The following is an 18538-nucleotide window of genomic DNA, read 5'->3' on the forward strand; positions in this document are numbered from 1 at the left end:
CCCATATCCTCAAGTCCATTCTCTAGTAGGTCTGTGTCTTTATTCCCGTCTTACCCCTAGGTTCTTCATGACCTTTTTTTTTCTTAGATTCCATATGTATGTGTTAGCATACGGTATTTGTTTTTCTCTTTCTGACTTACTTCACTCTGTATGACAGACACCTCACTGCAAATAACTCAATTTCGTTTCTTTTTATGGCTGAGTAATATTCCATTGTATATATGTGCCACATCTTCTTTATCCATTCATCTGTTGACGGACACTTAGGTTGTTTCCATCTCCTGGCTATTGTAAATAGAGCTGCAATGAACATTTTGGTACATGACTCTTTTTGAATCATGGTGTTCTCAGGGTATATGCCCAGTAGTGGGATTGCTGGGTTGAATGGTAGTTCTATTTGTAGTTTTTTAAGGAAGCTCCATACTGTTCTCCATAGTGGCTGTACCAATTCACATTCCTACCAGCAGTGCAAGAGTGTTCCCTTTTCTCCACACCCTCTCCAGCATTTATTGTCTCTAGATTTTTTGATGATGGCCATTCTGACTGGCGTGAGATGATATCTCATTGTAGTTTTGATTTGCATTTCTCTAATGATTAATGATGTTAAGCATTCTTTCATGTGTTTGTTGGCAATCTGTATATCTTCTTTGGAGAAATGTCTATTTAGGTCTTCTGCCCATTTTTGGATTGGGTTGTTTGTTTCTTTGTTATTGAGCTGCATGAGCTGCTTGTAAATTTTGGAGATTAATCCTTTGTCAGTTGCTTCATTTGCAAATATTTTCTCTCATTCTGAGGGCTGTCTTTTGGTCTTGTTTACGGTTTCCTTTGCTGTGCAAAAGCTTTGAAGTTTCATTAGGTCCCATTTGTTTATTTTTATTTCCATTTCTCTAGGAGGTGGGTCAAAAAGGACCTTGCTGTGATTTATGTCATAGAGTGTTCTGCCTATGTTTTCCTCTAAGAGTTTGATAGTGTCTGGCCTTACATTTAGGTCTTTAATCCATTTTGAGTTATTTTTGTGTACGGTGTTAGGGAGTGTTCTAATCTCACACTTGGGAGTGGTTTTCTGAGGCCAGCCTTTGAGGTTTGTTCTAACTTCTGGAGGAGTCTTCGCTGTCTCTCTCTCTTTTTTTTTCTCTGACAAACTAGCTGACCTGCAGTTTAGCTCATTGCTCTTATGGAGCTACCAGTGTTCTCGTCACTGTTTACCACCAAAATCTCCATGGTTTTCAAGAGCACCCTTATGCTAGAACTTCCCCAACATTTTGTTCTAAATAAAGTCAGCTTGCCTTTCTTTCTCTTTCTTTCTTTCTTTCTTTCTTTCTTTCTCTTTCTTTCTCTCTTTTCTTTCTTCTCTCCTTTCTTTTTCTTTCTTTCTCTCTTTCTCTTTCTTTCTTCCTCTCCTTCTTTCTTTCTTTCCCTCCTTCCCTCCCCCTCCCTTTCTTCCTTCCTTCCTTTCTCTCTCTCTCTTTCTTTCCCTCTCTCTCTTTCTTTCCCTCCCTTCCTTCCTCCCTCCCTCCCTCCTCCTTTTCTTACTTCCTTTCTTTCTCTCTCTTTCTTTCTTTTCTTTTCTTTCTTTCTTCTCTCCTTCTCTCTTTCTCTTTCTTTCTTCCTCTCTCTCCTTCTTTCTTTCTTTCCCTCCCTTCCATCCTCCCTCCCCCCTCCCTTTCTCTCTTTCTTTCTTTCACATCATAGCTCTCTATTCTTATGGCCTTCTCTTTCCATGGCACAATTTGAACCACTGCTTCAGAGCTGGGGGCAGAGACAGTGGCTTCCTTCTCTGAGTGACGCCCCTGCTTTACAAGGTGGGGCTTTGGGTGGAAGCAATAGCTCTGGTCTTCTCAGCTTGCTGCTCCCAGCATGAAATCTCTGACCTACAAGCAAACTGAGGCAAGAGGAACTGAGGTCCCAGAGACTTTAAATGCTTAAAAAATACAATTAAATATATTTTTTACCAGTTATGAGTGTTTTGCTCCGGAGGAGGTTTGCAGAGCTCCTCACACCACCATTTTGAAAGTGGATCTCTTCTTTTTCTTCCTTCCTTCTTTCTTTCTTTCTGTGAGTTTTGTTTTGTTAACTTACGAGTTAATCATAGAATATTCCAGGTGTTAGAGATGATGTTCAGATGTGGGATGCCATTAATAAGTATATCAGCTAATGTTGAAGACACTCCTCTTAACTCAAGGAAACTATGATCAGAAGTTAAAAGAAGTTTTTGTTTGTTTTTTGTTTTTGTTTTTTTTAAGCACAGTGAACAGCTTCCTCAGGAAGATTGAAGGTTAAAAGTAAAAAGTTTCAAAGCAAATACATTTCCTGGCTCCTCTTTGCAAGAAGTTATTTTCTACTGAACTGTAACCCTTCGTGTTTAAGAAGATTAGATTTTCCCCCAATGCTAAAAGAGTTGTTACCTTCCTTTTCCTTTTACAGACATTCACCATCTTTTGTCTTTTAGTAGTTTCAACGCTTTGAAACAATGTTCAGATAATCTCAAAAATTAAAAAACAATGGCTAGGATAAAAACTGTTGACGTTTTAAATATTGGATCAGTTGTTATAAAAGTGCTTTGTCCAAATCCTATAACAAACTTGCCTTAATGGTGTTAAGATGAAAGGTTTAAGATTTACCTCCTTAAACCTTGAAACATATTTGGCTAATTGGAATAATGGTTTTAAACTATAATTATGAACTTTATTTTTTTCTTCCAGTTTTATTGAGATATAACTGACATAAAGTACTGTGTAAGTTTAAGGTTTGAAGCATGATTCATGATAAGTTTAGTGAACATCTATCGTCTCATATAGATACAAAATTAAAGAAGTTAAAATTTTTTTTCTTGTGATGAGAACTTAGAATTTTCCCTCCTAGCAAATTTCATGTATAGTGTAGAGCCGTGTTAATTATATTTTTATCATGTTGTACATGACACCACTAGTACTTATTGTTCTTATAAGTTTGTATCTTGTGACGGCCTTCACACAATCTCCCTTTTTCTCATCCCCTGCCCCTGGTAACCACAAATCTGATCTATTTTTCTGTCTTTATTTATTTATTTATTTTTTTTTGCGGTACACGGGCCTCTCACTGTTGTGGCCTCTCCCGTTGCGGAGCACAGGCTCCGGACGCGCAGGCTCAGCGGCCATGGCTCACGGGCCCAGCCGCTCCACGGCATGTGGGATCCTCCCGGACCGGGGCATGAACCCGTGTCCCCTGCATCGGCAGGCGGACTCTCAACCACTGCGCCACCAGGGGAGCCCCGTTTGTCTGTTTGTAATTGACCTACAACGTTATGTTAGTTTCTGTTACATAACAGCAATTTGATACTTCTATACATTTCCAACCAATCACCACCATAAGTCTAGTTACGGATATGTCATCCTACAAAGATATCACATAGTTATTAACTATTCCCCATAGGGTGCATTTCTTACCCATGACTCATTTATTTTGCAAATGGAAGTTTGTATCTCTTAATCTCCCTCACTTCTTTCTTTCTTCTGCCTGCTGCCCTCCCCTCTGGCAAGCACCTGTTTGTTCTCTGTACCTATAACTCTGTTTTGTTATGTTTGTGCATTTGTTTTTTAGATTCCACATATAAATAAAACCATACAGTAAAAAAAAAAAAAAAGATTTACCTCCTTACTGCTGGAAAAATAAAAGGTATTCAGACAGTTTTCTGGAATATTAAGCACAATGTGAAACTTTGTTTGCTTAATTCACATTCCTTCGGCACCAGGGAACCCGGAATGAACCTGCCCTACTGGAGTCCTGGGGTTAGGGGTAGGCAAGCAGGAGCAAAGGCAAGAGAGCTCACACGAATTGTTAACTGGGGGTGGCCCCAATCTCTTTAGGGGAGACTACAGCAGAGAGTGGAGGGCTGTTCCGTGAGTCTCCTCTCACCCCAAACTGTCTCAGATTTTCCCACCAGCTGGATGCAGGTGTGGAAGGGAGGAGAGAAAGATGACAGGTGTGCCGGTCTGCTGTCCACCCCCTCCCGCCCCAGTTTCCATAGATGATCAGGTAGAACAGGAATGGGCAGCGTTGGCCCATCTCCCAGGTGGAAACGGCACTAGCCCTTCATTCCGAGGCATGGGGGGAGGGAAGGGAGAACCAACCACACCCATGGGCTTATTTTTTCCCATGTCTCCTTGAAAACAGAAAAGAAGGTTGGGGAAGGTGGCGGCCCAGGAGGAAGCAGGCTTCTCCTCTAGCTTGCACTCTCTACATTTCTTTGTCCCTTGTTAACCTACTCAGCTTGATGGCCAAGTCTGGTCGGCCAGGAGCCTGGCTGCACACCTTGGAAGGCTGCCAAAGAGTGGAGCCTGTCACTTCTTAAAGCCACTGCTGTGATCCCTGCCTGCCCCTGGTTATCCTCCCTGGACCGGGAGGTGGATAATGCGCATGTGGTACCAAGATTCCAGAATTAGTTCATGGCCAGCCCAAATGCCCTCTCTATTATGGCCAGTTACGTAGAGACAGCCCTGCGTGCCGACAGTACGTTCTCCATTCGTGCTTTCGCGAGTTGGAGATGGTTCTGTTACTTCAACTACAGACAAGGTGAGACTAATCTACAGAATTAAAGTAACCCACTAATGCAACAACCCGGTGCTTCTTTCCTTGATAATAAGAGGCGTGTTGTAGTTTTTGGCGGTGCTCTTTCTGGCAAACATGTTGCTTGCTCTCCCGACTCAGAATGGAGCCAGTAGGCGGCCTGAGACAACCCAGGAGGTTTGGAAACATAAGCTGAAGGCACATTCTTAGAGGTCCTGGAGGAGAAACGGGCTCCGAGGAGGGGGCAGGAAGGAGTAAGGGAAGTGAATAATATGCAATAAGACGTGAATGCTGGGCTTTGGAGAAGACACTCCCTGCAGGAAGGCAGGCGTCTGGCCACTCTGTAGCCTGCCATCACTCCCAGGCCTCCCCAGGTGCACCTGTCTGGACGCTGAATTTGGACCCAGTGGTGCATACAGCAGGACTGCGGAGGAGCCTCGGGTCTGGAGGGGATCTCGGGCTCGGGGCGGCGTCGTGGCGGGAATGGGAGGGAGGGTGTGGGTGGGCGCAGAAGCGCAGCGGCGCCACCTAGCGCCCAACCGGCGGCGGCGCCGCGAAATCTCAGCTCTTTCTCCCCAAAGGAGCAAAGATGCGGAGTCCAGAAGGAACCGGTCTTCAGCGCCTGGGAAGCCTTGGCGAAAGGAGGGCATGAAGATGGTGAGGAGAAGAAGCCTAGGGACAGCCTGAGCCCCCTTTATTTTTAAATTTGACATATACCCTTGATTTCGTATGTATTCTTATAAAATATGGTGATGCGGCGCCGCAGATTTCAAAATAATGCTTTTCTCTCTTTCCTGGGTCGGGTCTTCCTTACTTTTAGTAAAATAGTAATTGCTGAATTACACAGATGCAGTGTTTCGTTCTTATGATCCAGCTTTTGCGTGTAGGAAGTTGAGACTTGGTGAAATATCGCCATCACATATTTGCTCATGCCATATCCTTTTATTTTTTTATTTTAAATTTTCACCAGTTTTATTGAGATATAATTGACATATAACATTGTATGAGTTTTAGCTGTACCACATAATGATTTGATACATGTACGTATTGCAAAATGTCACCACAACAAGCCCAGTTAACTTCCATCACCTCACATAGTTACATTTTCTTTTCTCGTGATGAGAGCTTTTAAGAATTACCCTCAGGGCTTCCCTGGTGGTGCAGTGGTTGAGAATCTGCCTGCCAATGCAGGGGACATGGGTTCGAGCCCTGGTCTGGGAAGATCCCACATGCCACGGAACAACTAGGCCCGTGAGCCGCAACTACTGAGCCTGCGCGTCCGGAGCCTGTGCTCCGCAACAGGAGAGGCCGCGACAGTGAGAGGTAAGCGCACTGCGATGAAGAGTGGCCCCTGCTCGCCACAACTAGAGAAAGCCCTTGCACAGAAACGAAGACCCAACACAGCCAAAAATAAATAAATTAATTAATTAATTAAGAAAAAAAAAGAATTACCCTCCTAGCAACTTTCAAGTAGAGTGTAGAGGTTTATATCAATATATGTTTGAACTTATTAAATGTATTATTTCAGATAATCTATATCTCTGCTTAGTTTTCATCTGCTTGACCTGTCAGTTTCTGAGTTATGTACTAAGTATGTTTTCTTCGTGCACTTGAGATAATCTTGTTAGGTGCACACGTGTTGTACCTCCTTCATCTCTTGTTTCTTTTATCAAGGTGTATCATCCTCTTTCAAGCATACACGGAAGTAGAGAAAAGAATGAAACAAACCCTCCTGAATCCAGGTTCAACAACGTGTGGTTAATCTCATTTCATTTATACCCCACGGACTCTTCCACAGCCCTTCTACTTGATTATTTTGAAGTAAGTGACAGACATCATATCATTTTATTAGTAAATACGTTAGCACCTATCTATAAAAGGTAAGGAATTCTTATTAAAACATAACCACAATACCATCATCACTCCTAAACAATTTATAAAAATTTCTTAGTAGCGTTAAATATCCAATGAGTGTTCAAATTTCCCAATTGTCTCATGAATATTTTGATTCTCTTTGCTCAGATTAGGATCCTAATAAGATTCATACATTATGATTAGTTGATATGCATCCAGTGTCCTTTTTTAAAAAAAATGTTTTTTTGGCCGCTCTGCAAGGCTTGTGGAATCTTAGCTCCCCACCAGGGATTGAACCCAGGTCACGGCAGTGAAAGCGCTGAGTCCTAACCACTGGACCACCAGGGGATTCCCTCCAGTATCCTTTTTTATATATAGGTATGACATATCTCTTTGTCCCTTTTGATATTTCCCGGTCTTGAGTTTTATTTTGTCATATATTAGAATTTCTAGTTTTGGATAATTAAACATCTTTCAAGATTACAAAAATTATATACGAATAAATGCTCCTCTCATTGAGATGTGGGGTCTGTGTTTTCTTCCCTTCAATTTGGGGGAGTTGGTGACTTCACCGACCAGTAGAGTATGGCAGAAGTGAAGTCATGTGACGTCTGAAGCTCGGTCATAAGAAGCATGCAGTTTCCTTCTTGTTTGCTAGAACACCCACTCTTGAAGCCCTGTCTCCACCTAAGAAGTTTGGTTACTCTGAGACCACCATGCTGTGAGGAAGCCCAAGCCACGTGGAGAGGCCATGCATAAGTGCTCCGTCTATAGTCCCTCCTGAGCATAGCCTTCGAGTCATCTCAGCCCAGGTGCCAGACACATAAGGGAAGAAGATTCCAGATGTTCCTCCTCATTTTCTGAGATACTCTCAGCTTTTGAGCCCTCCCTGCTGAGGCCCCAGACATCATGGAGCAGAGACAAGCCGTCCCTGGTGTGTCCTGTCTGAATCCCTGTTCCACAGAGTTTGGGAGCATAATAAAATACTTGTTATTTTATGCCACTAAATTGGGGCAGTTTGTTACGTGGCAGTGGGTAACTGTAACACGGAATCAATTCTCAGGCATTGATGGGGATACTGTGACTTTTGCAAACCAACACTTGAATGCCCTAGCCTGTGGGTTTGGTAGGTGTCTTTTTTTTTTTTTTTTTTTGGCTGCACTGCACAGCTTGTGGGATCTTAGTTCCCTGAACGGGGGTCAAACCTGTGACCTCAGCGATGAAAGTGCAGAGTCTTAACCACTGGACCACCGGGGAGTTCCCTGGTAGGCGTCCTTTTAACTTTCTAGCCAAATCCTTGGATCCAACATCTACACTTGGTATGTTTTCATTTTTATCAGATTTACCCTGGTTTCATCCATTAGAAATTCCAGATTATGGGATGTGGAGCTCAAAGTGGTCCCAGGACAGGGAATCGTGCAATTCAAAAGAGCAGGCCAGTTATCACACAGGTGGTATTATCACACAAAGCAAGGAGGTTGAAAAGTGGTTGCCTGCAAGGACCACCAGGGGTCTGGAGCCTGCACGAGGGGGAGGTGAAGACTCTGGGGTGCTTGGGGCTGCCTTTTTAGGTGTGACACTCAGGTTTTCTTGCCGTCTCATTAGGTGGGGAGGCGGTGCTGTAGCCAGGGAAATGGCCCAAATTATTAGGGCCAGGGAACAAGAACAGGGTGGGGGGAAGAGGACACGAGGAGTAGGTGTATCTGGAGTTTGCATTTCTTAGGCTGTTGGTGACTCAGCCACTCAACAAGCACCACTGGGGGCCACTGAATGCAGAACACCATCAGACCTGCTATGAAGAGACACAGAGGTAAGTGAGGGATGGGTTTTGGTCTTCAAGCTGCCCCCAGTGTGGGTGGGGATGCAACAGTCCCACACACACAACAAAACGCATGTGAAGGAGCCCCTTGTCCTCTGGTTTCTAACCTGCTCTCATCTGGGTCCCCTTAAACCAATTACGGTCTTCTGTCTTGGGGGAAAGGTTGGAATCTGTATAATTAACATCCAGTCAAAAAGCCAGGACTCGGCCCCCTCCCCCTGTGTGCCCTGGTTCCCAGTCGGCAGATCCTGGTCCTGGGCTCGCTTGGGTGACTGAGCTCCAAGCAGAGATGGGGACACATAGGTGGTGGTGAGGGGGCAGCGGAGGATTCGCTTGTTCTGCTTCCTTCCAGCCACAGTCGTCCGGGTGGAAATCCACACCTGTTGTATTGGTTCCTATCGCTGCCATACATAAGCTGCCATAGGCTTAGTGGCTTCAAGCAACACGTTTATTCTCTTACCGTCTAGAGTCTGCAGGGCTGTGTTGCTAATAAAGGCTCTTGGGGACAATCCACGTCCTTGCCTTTTCCGCCGACACCCCTGGCTTGTTGCGCCGTCCCCGACTTCAGAGCCAGCAGTGTGGCAGCTTCTCTCCTCTCTGACCCCCTGTCTCTCTCTTACCGGGAAGGACCCTCAGAAGGAAAAAACCCACCCCAGACCCAAGAACAATATAGAAGATTTACGCTGAGAAATCCTTGTGATGATATCGAGCCACCTGGAGAATTTCCCATCTCAGGATCCTTACCTTAATCACACCTGCAGAACGCCTTCCTTTTGCCGTGTAAGGTGACGTATTCCCAGGTCCCAGGGACGTTAGAATGTGGAAATCTTTGTGGGGGGTTGAGTCTGTCTATCCGTCCATCCTGGCCAGCTGCTTTATCCCGTTAATCAGCAATAAGAGTTCCTTCCTTCCTCCCTCCTTCTCTTTTTCTTTTAAAACTTAGATTTTATTATTTTGAGTAGGTAATATGTTCCCATGATTAAAAGATAAAAACAACATAGCACTGGGGTGGGGGGTGATGGCACCTGGGGACCCACCGACCTGGGACTGCGCTGTGGCCGGGACACTTGGAGGCTCCCTCGACCTCCAGAGGGAGGGAGGAGACCCCGCCCCTCCCCACCACCCTGCCCGCCCCACTGTGGGTCCCTTCAGGCTCTCTTCACTCAAAAAAAAAAAGCCCACAAAGAAACCCAGCCAAATGGAGCATCTCTTCTCCCTTCCCTGCCTCAGCCATCCCGTTTCTCCCTGTGTCTTCAGTGCTGTGGTTTCAACGCCTGTGTCCCCGCTAATGTCCAATGTGATGGTGTTAGGAGGTGGGGCCTTTGGGAGGTGCTTAAGTCATGAAGGCGGAGCCCTCACGAATCGATTAATCTTCTTATAAAAGAGACCCTGGAAGACCCCTCACCCCTCTGCCATGGGAGGATGTACCGAAAAGTCACAGGTCTTTGACCCAGAAGAAGCCCCTCACGTGACCTTGCTGGTACCCTGATCCTGGACTTGCAGCCTCCAGAACTGTGAGCAATAAACTTTTGCTGTTTAAAAGCCCCCCAGACTACGGTATTTTGTTACAGCAGCTTGAATGGACGAAGACAATGGGTAACCATTTATATTAGAATCATGTGTATTTTTCTTGGGTTTTTATGAATACATATATTGCTCTCTTACACGAAGATTAGCATGCTAGCTATATATTGTTCTATACCTATTTTCTTACTTAGTATATCCTGAAGATCTTTCCCCATCAGTCTAGAGAATGCCCCTGTTCATTCGTTTCTTTTACAATCACCTAAACTGGCACTGTGTGGACACTCCGTAGTTTATTCAGATCTATAGGCTCTCTCCTGTAGAAGGACGTTTGGGTCGTTTCCAGGCTCTGCCAGTACCAACAGTACTGCAGTGGATTACTGTGTACATCTATTCTTCCTCTGTTTGTAGGTAGAGCTCCAGGTTAACTCTGAGAAGTTGGATCAGTGTGTCAAAGTGTAAAGGTGTTGGCAATTTTGCTCGATTTTTCCATAGTGTCTTCCTGTGGTTGCACTATTGCATGCCTGTCAGCCACCCAGAAGGGTCCCCCACAGCCCCCCGAGAGGGAGCCGTCAGCCTCAGATTCTCCAAACTGATCTGATAGGTCAACTAGTATTTCAGTGAGTGTCCTCGCCTTAGTGATGGAGGTCTTCTCTGGGGTGGAGGCCAAGGCCTGTGTTTCTCATCGGTGTGTGTGCCGCACGCCCGGCCTGGTGTATGGCCTCATCTGCTACGCCTTCTGCAGGAGGCAGCATAGGAGCTGAGGCCTGAGGGGGTTTACTGTCTGTGCTTGGGGTAGGGGGGGCACTCGGGCTTCAGGTGGGAGTTAGTGGGGGGAGGGGGCCTTCACACAGGCCTGTAGGTTCCATTGTAGCTAAAAGGGGGAGGCATCAAGCAGCCCCCGTCCTCCTCAGGGATCCAGCGCTGGACATAGGTGGAGCCATTTTCCAGAGGCCTCACGACCACGAGGTCTCTGGACGCCAGGGACGGGTCCTCTGGGAAGAAGTTGAAGGGCCGGAGCAGGAAGCCCACGGAGTTCCCGGGCGTGGCCGTGTTGGGGATGTCCTCGGAGTGGGGGATGTGCAGGAAGCCCACTGTGACCCAGGCCACCAGGTCCTACAGGAGAGAGGGGTGGGCGGTGCTGAGGATGTTCAGAGGGGAAGGGGTGGGCAACCCCCCTAAGCCCCATGTTTAAGGAAGGGGCAAATCCAGTGACCACCGAGCTTGCTCCCCAAGCAGCAGGCTGGCCCTCACCATCCTGGGACCGGGCACAGATCTTGGGACTGAGCGGGGATCTGGTCTCAGGGTGGGGCTGGAAAGGGCAGAGCTGGTACCTCATCTTCAATGTTCTCATTGTTGTGAAGAAACTCCTCAAAGACCACAGGCGGGTCCCAGGGGTCGTTCTGGTTGTAGACGCTGCTGCTGCATAGCTCCGACTCCCGGTATTTGGTCACTGCCAGGGGATACCTGTCCGGGCAGAGAGAGGAAGGTAGCCTCCAGCCGCTCCCAGGGAACATCTTCAGGGCCAATGATGGGGGAAAGTTACCGCCTTCGCTCAGCTGCGGGATCATCCCCTGGGAGTCAGCCGGACGCACTGTCAACAGAGGCTCCGGGGCTCCGCAGGGCTCTGTACTTCCTCTCCCGAAACACAGAGCCACGTGACCAAGATCGTACACACGTGCACACGTACACACACACGCCCGGATACACCACAGCATAGACTCAGAGTCTCCTGGACAGAAACACAGACGCACACGGACACCGGGAAACACAGGGACGCTGAGAAGAACCTCCCGCCCTCCCGGCCTCCTGGGCCTCCCTCACCTGGCCCAGGTGACAGCCCGTTCCTCCTGCCAGCCCGGGGGCAGCACTTGGTCGGCCATGGAGTGGATCTGCAGTCGGTAGCTGCGCTTGTGGCCCCAGGGGTTCTTCTCGGGGCTGGTAAAGAGCAGGTACTTGGGCAGAGTCTGTCTGAAGAGGAAGGCCGCCTGACGCTCCCGGGAGAACTTCGTCTCCTGGAGAGCCGGCTGGACCAGGCGGTGTCTCGGGCTCCAGGGGTTGGTAATGTTTTCTAGCTTCATGTGCAGGGTCTGGAAGCTATTCCTGGTGCCTGCGTGTGTGCAGGGAAGGAGGAGAGTCAAGCGCTCCGCCCTGGGCCCTCCTTCCCGACCACACCCAGCAACAAACCACGGGAGTGGAGAGGGTATCCGGGGCGTGCACTGAGCCAGACGGTGGTGGAGGGAAGGGACTGAGGAGCTAGCAGACAGCTCAGAGTCGGGCACGGCAGCTGCGGTGATTCCACCGCGACTCTGCACAGTTCCCCTTGAGAGCAGAGCTCTGTGTCTGTTTGCTGAGGCCTTGGCCCCAGCAAAGGGCAGCTGACCTTTCCCCAGGGGAAGAGACTATGCCTTGGTCCCAGCAAAGGGCAGCTGGCCTTTCCCCAGGGGAAGAGACTATGTCAGTGCCCTCTGGGCCCAGGGGCAAGAGGGGCGGAGTGAGAAGAAGCTGCCCACCTGGTCACGGGGGGCTCTTCTAACATGTGATTTGATGTCAGGCCAAATCCTGTCATTACGCCTTTTAAGGTGACACCACTAACTCAGGAGACACGAGGAGTATTCCCGACGTCACCTCATCCACTCAAAGCACCACTGGGCATTGTCACCTCCCCCGCCCTGTACACGCCTTTCTCTCCGGTCCGTCCCCCTAGGGGGTCAATGCAGCACCAGGGGAACAGCTGGCACTATTCACGTTCACCATTTTGCAGGGGCACACGGGTTTCTAGCACTGCAGGTTCCACGCATGCAGGCTGGGTAAACTCTCCTGGTACCGCGCTTCCAGGGGGGGTCTAAGCACTGTCTCCCACGAGTGTAAGTTATTGCTCTGATGTGGACATTTGGCCCGGAGGGTGGTTCCGAGCCCGAGTCCTACCTGCCACGTCCAGGTCAACGCGGTAATGCACTAGGTGGGTGTGCAGGTTGCCAAGCAGGTGTGTGTGCAGGCGGGTCCCGTGGCGCAGCCCCTCGGGGGTGTAGAAGGTGGCGTGGACATAGCCGGTGGCGTGCATCTTGGCCTCCATCACCCCATTGGGGTAGAAGATGAAGTCCCAGATATAGTCATAATTGTAGACCGTCGAAGTGGTCCTCAGCACGAGCACCTGGCCCTTGAGGCCCGCGTAGAAGTTGAAGCCGTCGCTGAAGTTGGAGTTGAAATGCCGCCGGATGGGCACCCCCGTAGGCATCTCGAAGAGACAGAGGGCTCGAGGGTAGAGGACAGGACCGTCGGCGTCGTAGTAGTGGAGGGCATCCAGGAAGGTGGCCGTCTCCGGGCAGTCGATGCCAGGGGCCAGCTCATGAGTGACGCTACCCAAGCCCCAGCCGACGTCTATGTACTTGGTCTGCATGCCCGCGGGCGTGTGTCCTCCGTACAGCGCCACGGCCTCCTGCACGCTCACCTCGTAGGCTATACGCTCACCTCCGAAGTGCACGTCCAGGACCTGCAGCCCCGAGGACGAGCGCAGCCGGAAGGCGAAGCTCCAGCCCCCGTAGAGCACGGTGTTGTCCTCCAGGCTGTAGCGGGGGCCCTCGGGCTGCACCAGGCGGGGGCCGTTCTTGGTGATGGCGAAGTCCCCACGTGGCTGGTAGAAGGAGAAGAGGGCTGCCTCTGGTAGGTTCTCTCCATCCTTGTCCTTGGCGAGCGGGTCTTCCAGGACTACCGCATCCACCTCTCCGTCGTCATACTTCTGAGCCAGCTCTGCGGGGCTGCGGTAGAACTTCCCGTTGTACCAGACCTGCTCCACCGTCCAGTCTTGGGGGTTCGTGCTTGCGTGATCCACCAGGAGCTCCAGCCCCGTGGGGTGCAGGAAGTAGCCTTCCATATGGCGCTGCAGGATGAACCAAGAGCGGCGCTGGCCGGAGGCCAGGCCACGGGGCGCCACGTCTGTGAACGTCAGGCACTGCTCGTGGCAGTTTCCAAACGTGAAGCCCGTGGTGTGACGGAAAAACTGGTGCAGGGGTTTGCTGGCCTCCTCCAGGGTGTGGCTCAGGAGGCTATACTCTGCCTTGGACATGGGCCTGGAGGCCCAGGAGGCCTGGTGCCCGGGCTTGTGGGGCAGGTGTCGCATGTAATGGGGCCTGGGCAGTGGTCCCACAGCAAACTCGGTGATGTTGGGATGCTCCTGGGCTCCGAAGAAGATGACAGCGCGCGCTTCCCGAACGGGAGCCCGGCGGCCTTTATCCAGGAATTTCAGCATGTGTTGCTTCTTGGGCAGCAGCATCTCAATGAGGAACACGGAGTTCTTGGCCATGGTCAACGTGCTGGCTGGCTGCAGCCTCAGCTCCTTCTGGGACCAAAGGAAGCCGTGCACGGCCTTCAGCTCTTGGGCGCTCAGGTCCGCAAACACCCTGCCCTTGTTGCCCGGGGTCCGTGGGGAGCCCTCTGCCACGGCCAATGTCTGTAGCACCAGGATGACAGCACCCGCCCAGCCGAGGGCCAGGGTCTTCCGCCCCATGGTCTGGAATGCAGTGGAATAGATGAACTTAGTTTTATGGGAGGAAATGGGTTTCCACCAGGTCGGGTCTTGGACTACGATATCCCTTGGCCTCGTGTTTTTCCCACAGACTCACTTCCTGGCTCGTCCCCGCCCAGCTCGAGGCAGCCCTCAGTGGCAGCAGGGGACGCACGCAGCTCCCAACACTGCTCTGGTCTCTGCTGTCCATCGACTTTAATTCTGCTGTCTCCTCCCTGGTCCATAAACCTCTTTTAGTCCCGTAGATTTTCTTACTTGTGCAAACTCCTTTTCCCCTTCTCTGTGCGTTATCTGCGGGACAGCTCTTATCTCTCCAGCTTTAGGTCACTCGGAGATTCACAGTGCCCCTCAAATCCCACAAAATGCCTGTTGTGCCATGGGTATTGACGGCAAAACTGCATTTTTGATACAACACGATATTTTTTATGTAGATAAAATCTGAAATTTAGTGTAGAAGTTCAAAGATGTGGCTCTGGAGCCAGGCTGCCAGGTTTCGAGTCTAGTACATCTCACCATTGGGAACAGCTGTGTGGCCTTAGGCTCCTTGCTTAAACTCTCTGGGCCTCCATTCACCCAACGGTGAAATGGAAATAAATGGAAAAATCGGTTGGACAATAAGGATAAAGTGTTTAGAACAAAGCCTGCCTCCTGGGAAGCACTCAAGAAGTGCGAGCTTTTTATTTTATTTATTTATTTATTTTTATTTCGCGGTACGCGGGCCTCTCACTGTTGTGGCCTCTCCCGTTGCGGAGCACAGGCTCCGGACGCGCAGGCTCAGCGGCCATGGCTCACGGGCCCAGCCGCTCCGCGGCATGTGGGATCTTCCCGGACCGGGGCACGAAGCCGTGTCCCCTGCATCGGCAGGCGGACTCTCAACCACTGCGCCACCAGGGAAGCCCAGGTAACAAATATTTATACCGACAGTTGCTATGCTTTTGGAGTGGCATACAACTTTGGAATGCTGTGAAAACAGTGAGGTTTTAAACCTCTTCAGGACAACTTAAAAAGAATAGAAAACAGGTTGAAGAGTTATTAATCATTATACAACTGCCCAAACAGTTAGCAATTAGGAAAACAACACGGCATTCCAAATCTGACGCTGCAGAAGCTAAAGGAAACCAGCTTGCGGATGCTGCCGCCAGATGGGCAGCTTTAATATTCGTCCTGTCCAGCCTCCGGAATGTCCACTGCTGTCCGCTAACCCTGCTAACTCAATAAAAGATTTCTTTCTACAGGCTCAAGAAATCACCTCTAAAGGAGAGAAACAGATATGGCAACAAAAAGGGGGAATTTTGACCCCTCCACACAAATATGGTTTAGACCTGATAAAACAAAATGAAACCTATAGTGTCTTTTGAAGCCCAATGGCTATTACTCCAACATGTACATTCTTTAACTCGCTGGGTGTCTGAAAAAAGGTTTTTCTGGGGAAAACAATATTTTGGAAAACTTCACCCATAGTGGTGCAGAGGAAATATATTGTATTATTGACAGGGACTTACTGAGACAATTAAAAAAATCGGTAACTACTTTTACAGCAAGCTCCCAGGAGGTGCAAAGGATCGTGGATTACAACCTAGAGATTTTGTTTGTTGGAAAGGACATCAGATAAAAGATTCTTTGCAGCCATGATGGAAAGAACCTTATCAAGTATCAGTATTATTAACTAATCCATGCACAGCCAAACTGAAAGACACTAATTCATGGACTCACACCTCTCGTCTTAAAAAGACCCCTCCACTTGAATGGACTTGGATCCCTGTTTTTGGTTTCAACTAAGGCGAGCATCACCAAGCTAGGATGAGAAGAAGACGGCAACAGTAGCAAGCGTCGAAACCAGGCCTCTGAGACCCATCCTCCCGGTTCAATTGTACTGTTTACCAAAAGTCTGTCTCTCTATCAAAAAGTTATTGTTTTATTTCTAGCTATGTTTTTGCCCCAAAGTTTAGGACAGGAAGAGAACTCTTTAGTGACACTGTCACAGAATATAGTTACCAGGGGCAATTTAGCTGCTGTTGGATTTGTCATCCAATTCCTAAGTCCACACAAGGCCGAGATAACCCCACATAACTTGCTGTCACTGACTTTTCAGATGTTTCTATCATCTATAAAAAGTCTCCCCATCGGCCTATACCTCCATATTGGTTTACTACATTCCATTAGTTTACTCAGTTCTTAAGTTTCTATGATGAGAAAGTGCTGTTGAAAAATCAAACGACGCTTGATTTTTAAAACTGCTTTGCAGGGGAAAACTTATGCTATTACCCAGACAGTGTTGTGCTCTCATACCAGATGAGTCCTCTGATATAACCTTCTAATGACTTGCATAAGAAATCAGATTTCTGCCCTGGGGAATTCCCTTTCTAGTCTAAATGAAATCTTGAATAAATGGTTCCGTCCTGGGGACTCATAGCTTAGATCTCTGCTTCTGACTTTGCTATTGTTGCTGGCCATGTTGATTGTGTTCTATGTCATTTAGAGAGTAATAATCTCTTGTGCCTCTCGATGTATATTCAAAACTCCACCTAAAATACCGATGTCTAAATGACTTGAAACTACCGATCATATCTATAGCTCTATATAAAACAGTGGGCACGCACAGTTCACATACAGGGTAAAATTGGCATAAGTCTTATCGGACAACCTAGAGTTGCCTATCAGTCCATGCCAAGCATTGTACTAGCCTAATCCCCTTAAAGGAAAGAAAGAACTGGGCTGTTAAGACAGGGCACTGGGGGACATGGTGGATCCAGAGCAGATAAGCAACCATCCTGGCCTTGGGGGACCAAATATTTGCTCATCAAATGCTTTCTACTGAAAGATTAATGATCTTAAAGGGGGGAAATAATGAAATAAAATTTACATTTTAAGGTAGGGCAAGAAAAACTTAAACATAGAATTCTCTCTCTGTGTTTGTTTGGGCCTCCCTCCTTCCCTCCTTAAAATGCAGGGTGCATCTGCGTTACACATTAACCAGAGGTCCTCAAAGATGGGAGTGCCTGCTGGACCGTAAAGATCAATTTTTTCCCCTTCTTCTGATGCTAGCAATGTAACCGCTTATAAGAAGAGTGTACTTTCCCGGCTCTGCAGGGGGTCATGGTGACTTGCTGCTTTGCTCCGTGTGTGTTTACCTGGACTGTGCATCCTTGGTGAACTTTATGTAAAATGTCAATATGGCATTTTGATGTATGATCCTTTTGTCTTGAAAATGTAAGTGACTGTGCCTTCCACTTCTAACTGGCAGAGCAGCTCTCAGAGCTTCCTGAGAATCTGCTCCCTGAGTTCTAATCCTCAGTTTGACTTGCATCAAATTCTCCTTTTTCCTTCTTAACTTGGTAGTTAACTGAATTTTCATCAACACTTCTTATCCCCAGATTGCTTTCTGCTCCGCTAAGGAGGGAGATGAGGAAGAGACCTGCGGTCCTTTAAGCCGAACTTGGCGATTCCTTTAACCTTTCCCTTTCCCAGGACCATCCTCTTGTCCAATGTCCAAATGGGCAGTGGGTGAGGTGGACAATGAAGCCATGGGAGAAGGGAGAACTTAGTGGCCAGTGAGACCTCCATGCTGGGAGATGTGAAACGCACCCTCTCCTCCCCACTGCTCGTCTCCAGCACCCGAAGGACAGAAGCCGCCTCCTCGCGGCACACTTCCCATCTTGCCCCTGGGCGGCTTGTGCCCTGGAATGACACCTTCTGGGCTGTGTCTGTGTACTTGTTTCTCTTGACCCTTCACTCCATGTCCATCTTCCCTTGCTTCCCTCCTTCCCAGTCAACCCCTGCTTGACTCTCCCCGGATACCCCATCAGTACATACCTGTGTGCTCTGCTCTGGACTCACCTCTGCTGCCAGACTTTGTCTCTGACTCCTTGAGCTTTATGGCTCTACTGGTCCCGCCCTGGAGGGAGGGACAGGGTGAGGCATGTGCTGACCAAGGTGGTGACCTACAGCTCAGGAGCTCCACAATGGGCAAGGGCAGTGGTACAAGGAAGTGCACGGGGCTCTGTGGCTGCAGCCCAAAAGGTGCCTGTTACCCCAAGTACCCAAGTTTGGAAACTGCCCAATCCTTCACCACTTTAGCATCTGGGTTCACTTCTGTTCTCCCCAACAACACCTGTGCCCTAGATCTGCTTCCCTATCATCCTCCTTCTGCAGGGACACCTTTCGCAGGCGTTGTCTGTGTTTCCTCTGTTATGATCTGTGCTGTGCCAAGGTCCGTTAAAGTAGGTGGTGAGTTTCAGAGGCCGGAGATAAGGAAAAGGAGAAATTTACCA

General features: G+C 48.7%; 1 protein-coding gene and 1 long non-coding RNA gene across 4 annotated transcripts; one reads left to right on the top strand and one right to left on the bottom strand.

The window, feature by feature from the left end:
• The first annotated feature begins 6608 nt into the window (after positions 1-6608).
• On the top strand, positions 6609-9738 carry LOC132597831 (uncharacterized). Of its 3 annotated transcripts, XR_009565195.1 has the most exons (5): positions 6609-6777; positions 7058-7333; positions 8123-8209; positions 8846-9003; positions 9603-9738. It is a non-coding gene; the product is annotated as an uncharacterized lncRNA (long non-coding RNA). The 3 variants fall into 3 exon arrangements; XR_009565194.1 differs by having other exon boundaries at positions 6609-7333; XR_009565196.1 differs by having other exon boundaries at positions 6609-7333; positions 8846-8998; positions 9603-9726.
• A 33-nt stretch (positions 9739-9771) lies between these two features.
• Positions 9772-18099, bottom strand: AOC1 (amine oxidase copper containing 1). Its single transcript, XM_030853680.3, has 5 exons — positions 18081-18099; positions 12671-14252; positions 11567-11852; positions 11077-11209; positions 9772-10858 (listed from the first exon to the last, which is right to left on the bottom strand). The coding sequence occupies exons 2-5, from the start codon at positions 14247-14249 to the stop codon at positions 10589-10591; spliced, it is 2268 nt and encodes a 755-aa protein (XP_030709540.1). The 5' UTR covers positions 14250-14252; positions 18081-18099; the 3' UTR covers positions 9772-10588.
• Positions 18100-18538: the final 439 nt, after the last annotated feature.

This window comes from Globicephala melas, chromosome 9 (genome assembly GCF_963455315.2).
Source record: "Globicephala melas chromosome 9, mGloMel1.2, whole genome shotgun sequence".
Lineage (NCBI taxonomy): Eukaryota > Metazoa > Chordata > Mammalia > Artiodactyla > Delphinidae > Globicephala > Globicephala melas.

What these genes read in the sequence shown, in the direction of transcription:
- AOC1 (XM_030853680.3), bottom strand. Translation starts at nt 14,249, where the DNA reads ATGGGGCGGAAGACCCTGGCCCTCGGCTGGGCGGGTGCTGTCATCCTG. An exon ending in CGTTGACCTGGACGTGGCAG is followed by an intron (nt 11,853 to 12,670) that starts GTAGGACTCGGG and finishes GCACACACGCAG; the next exon opens with GCACCAGGAATAGCTTCCAG. An exon ending in ATGAGAACATTGAAGATGAG is followed by an intron (nt 10,859 to 11,076) that starts GTACCAGCTCTG and finishes TCTCTCCTGTAG; the next exon opens with GACCTGGTGGCCTGGGTCAC.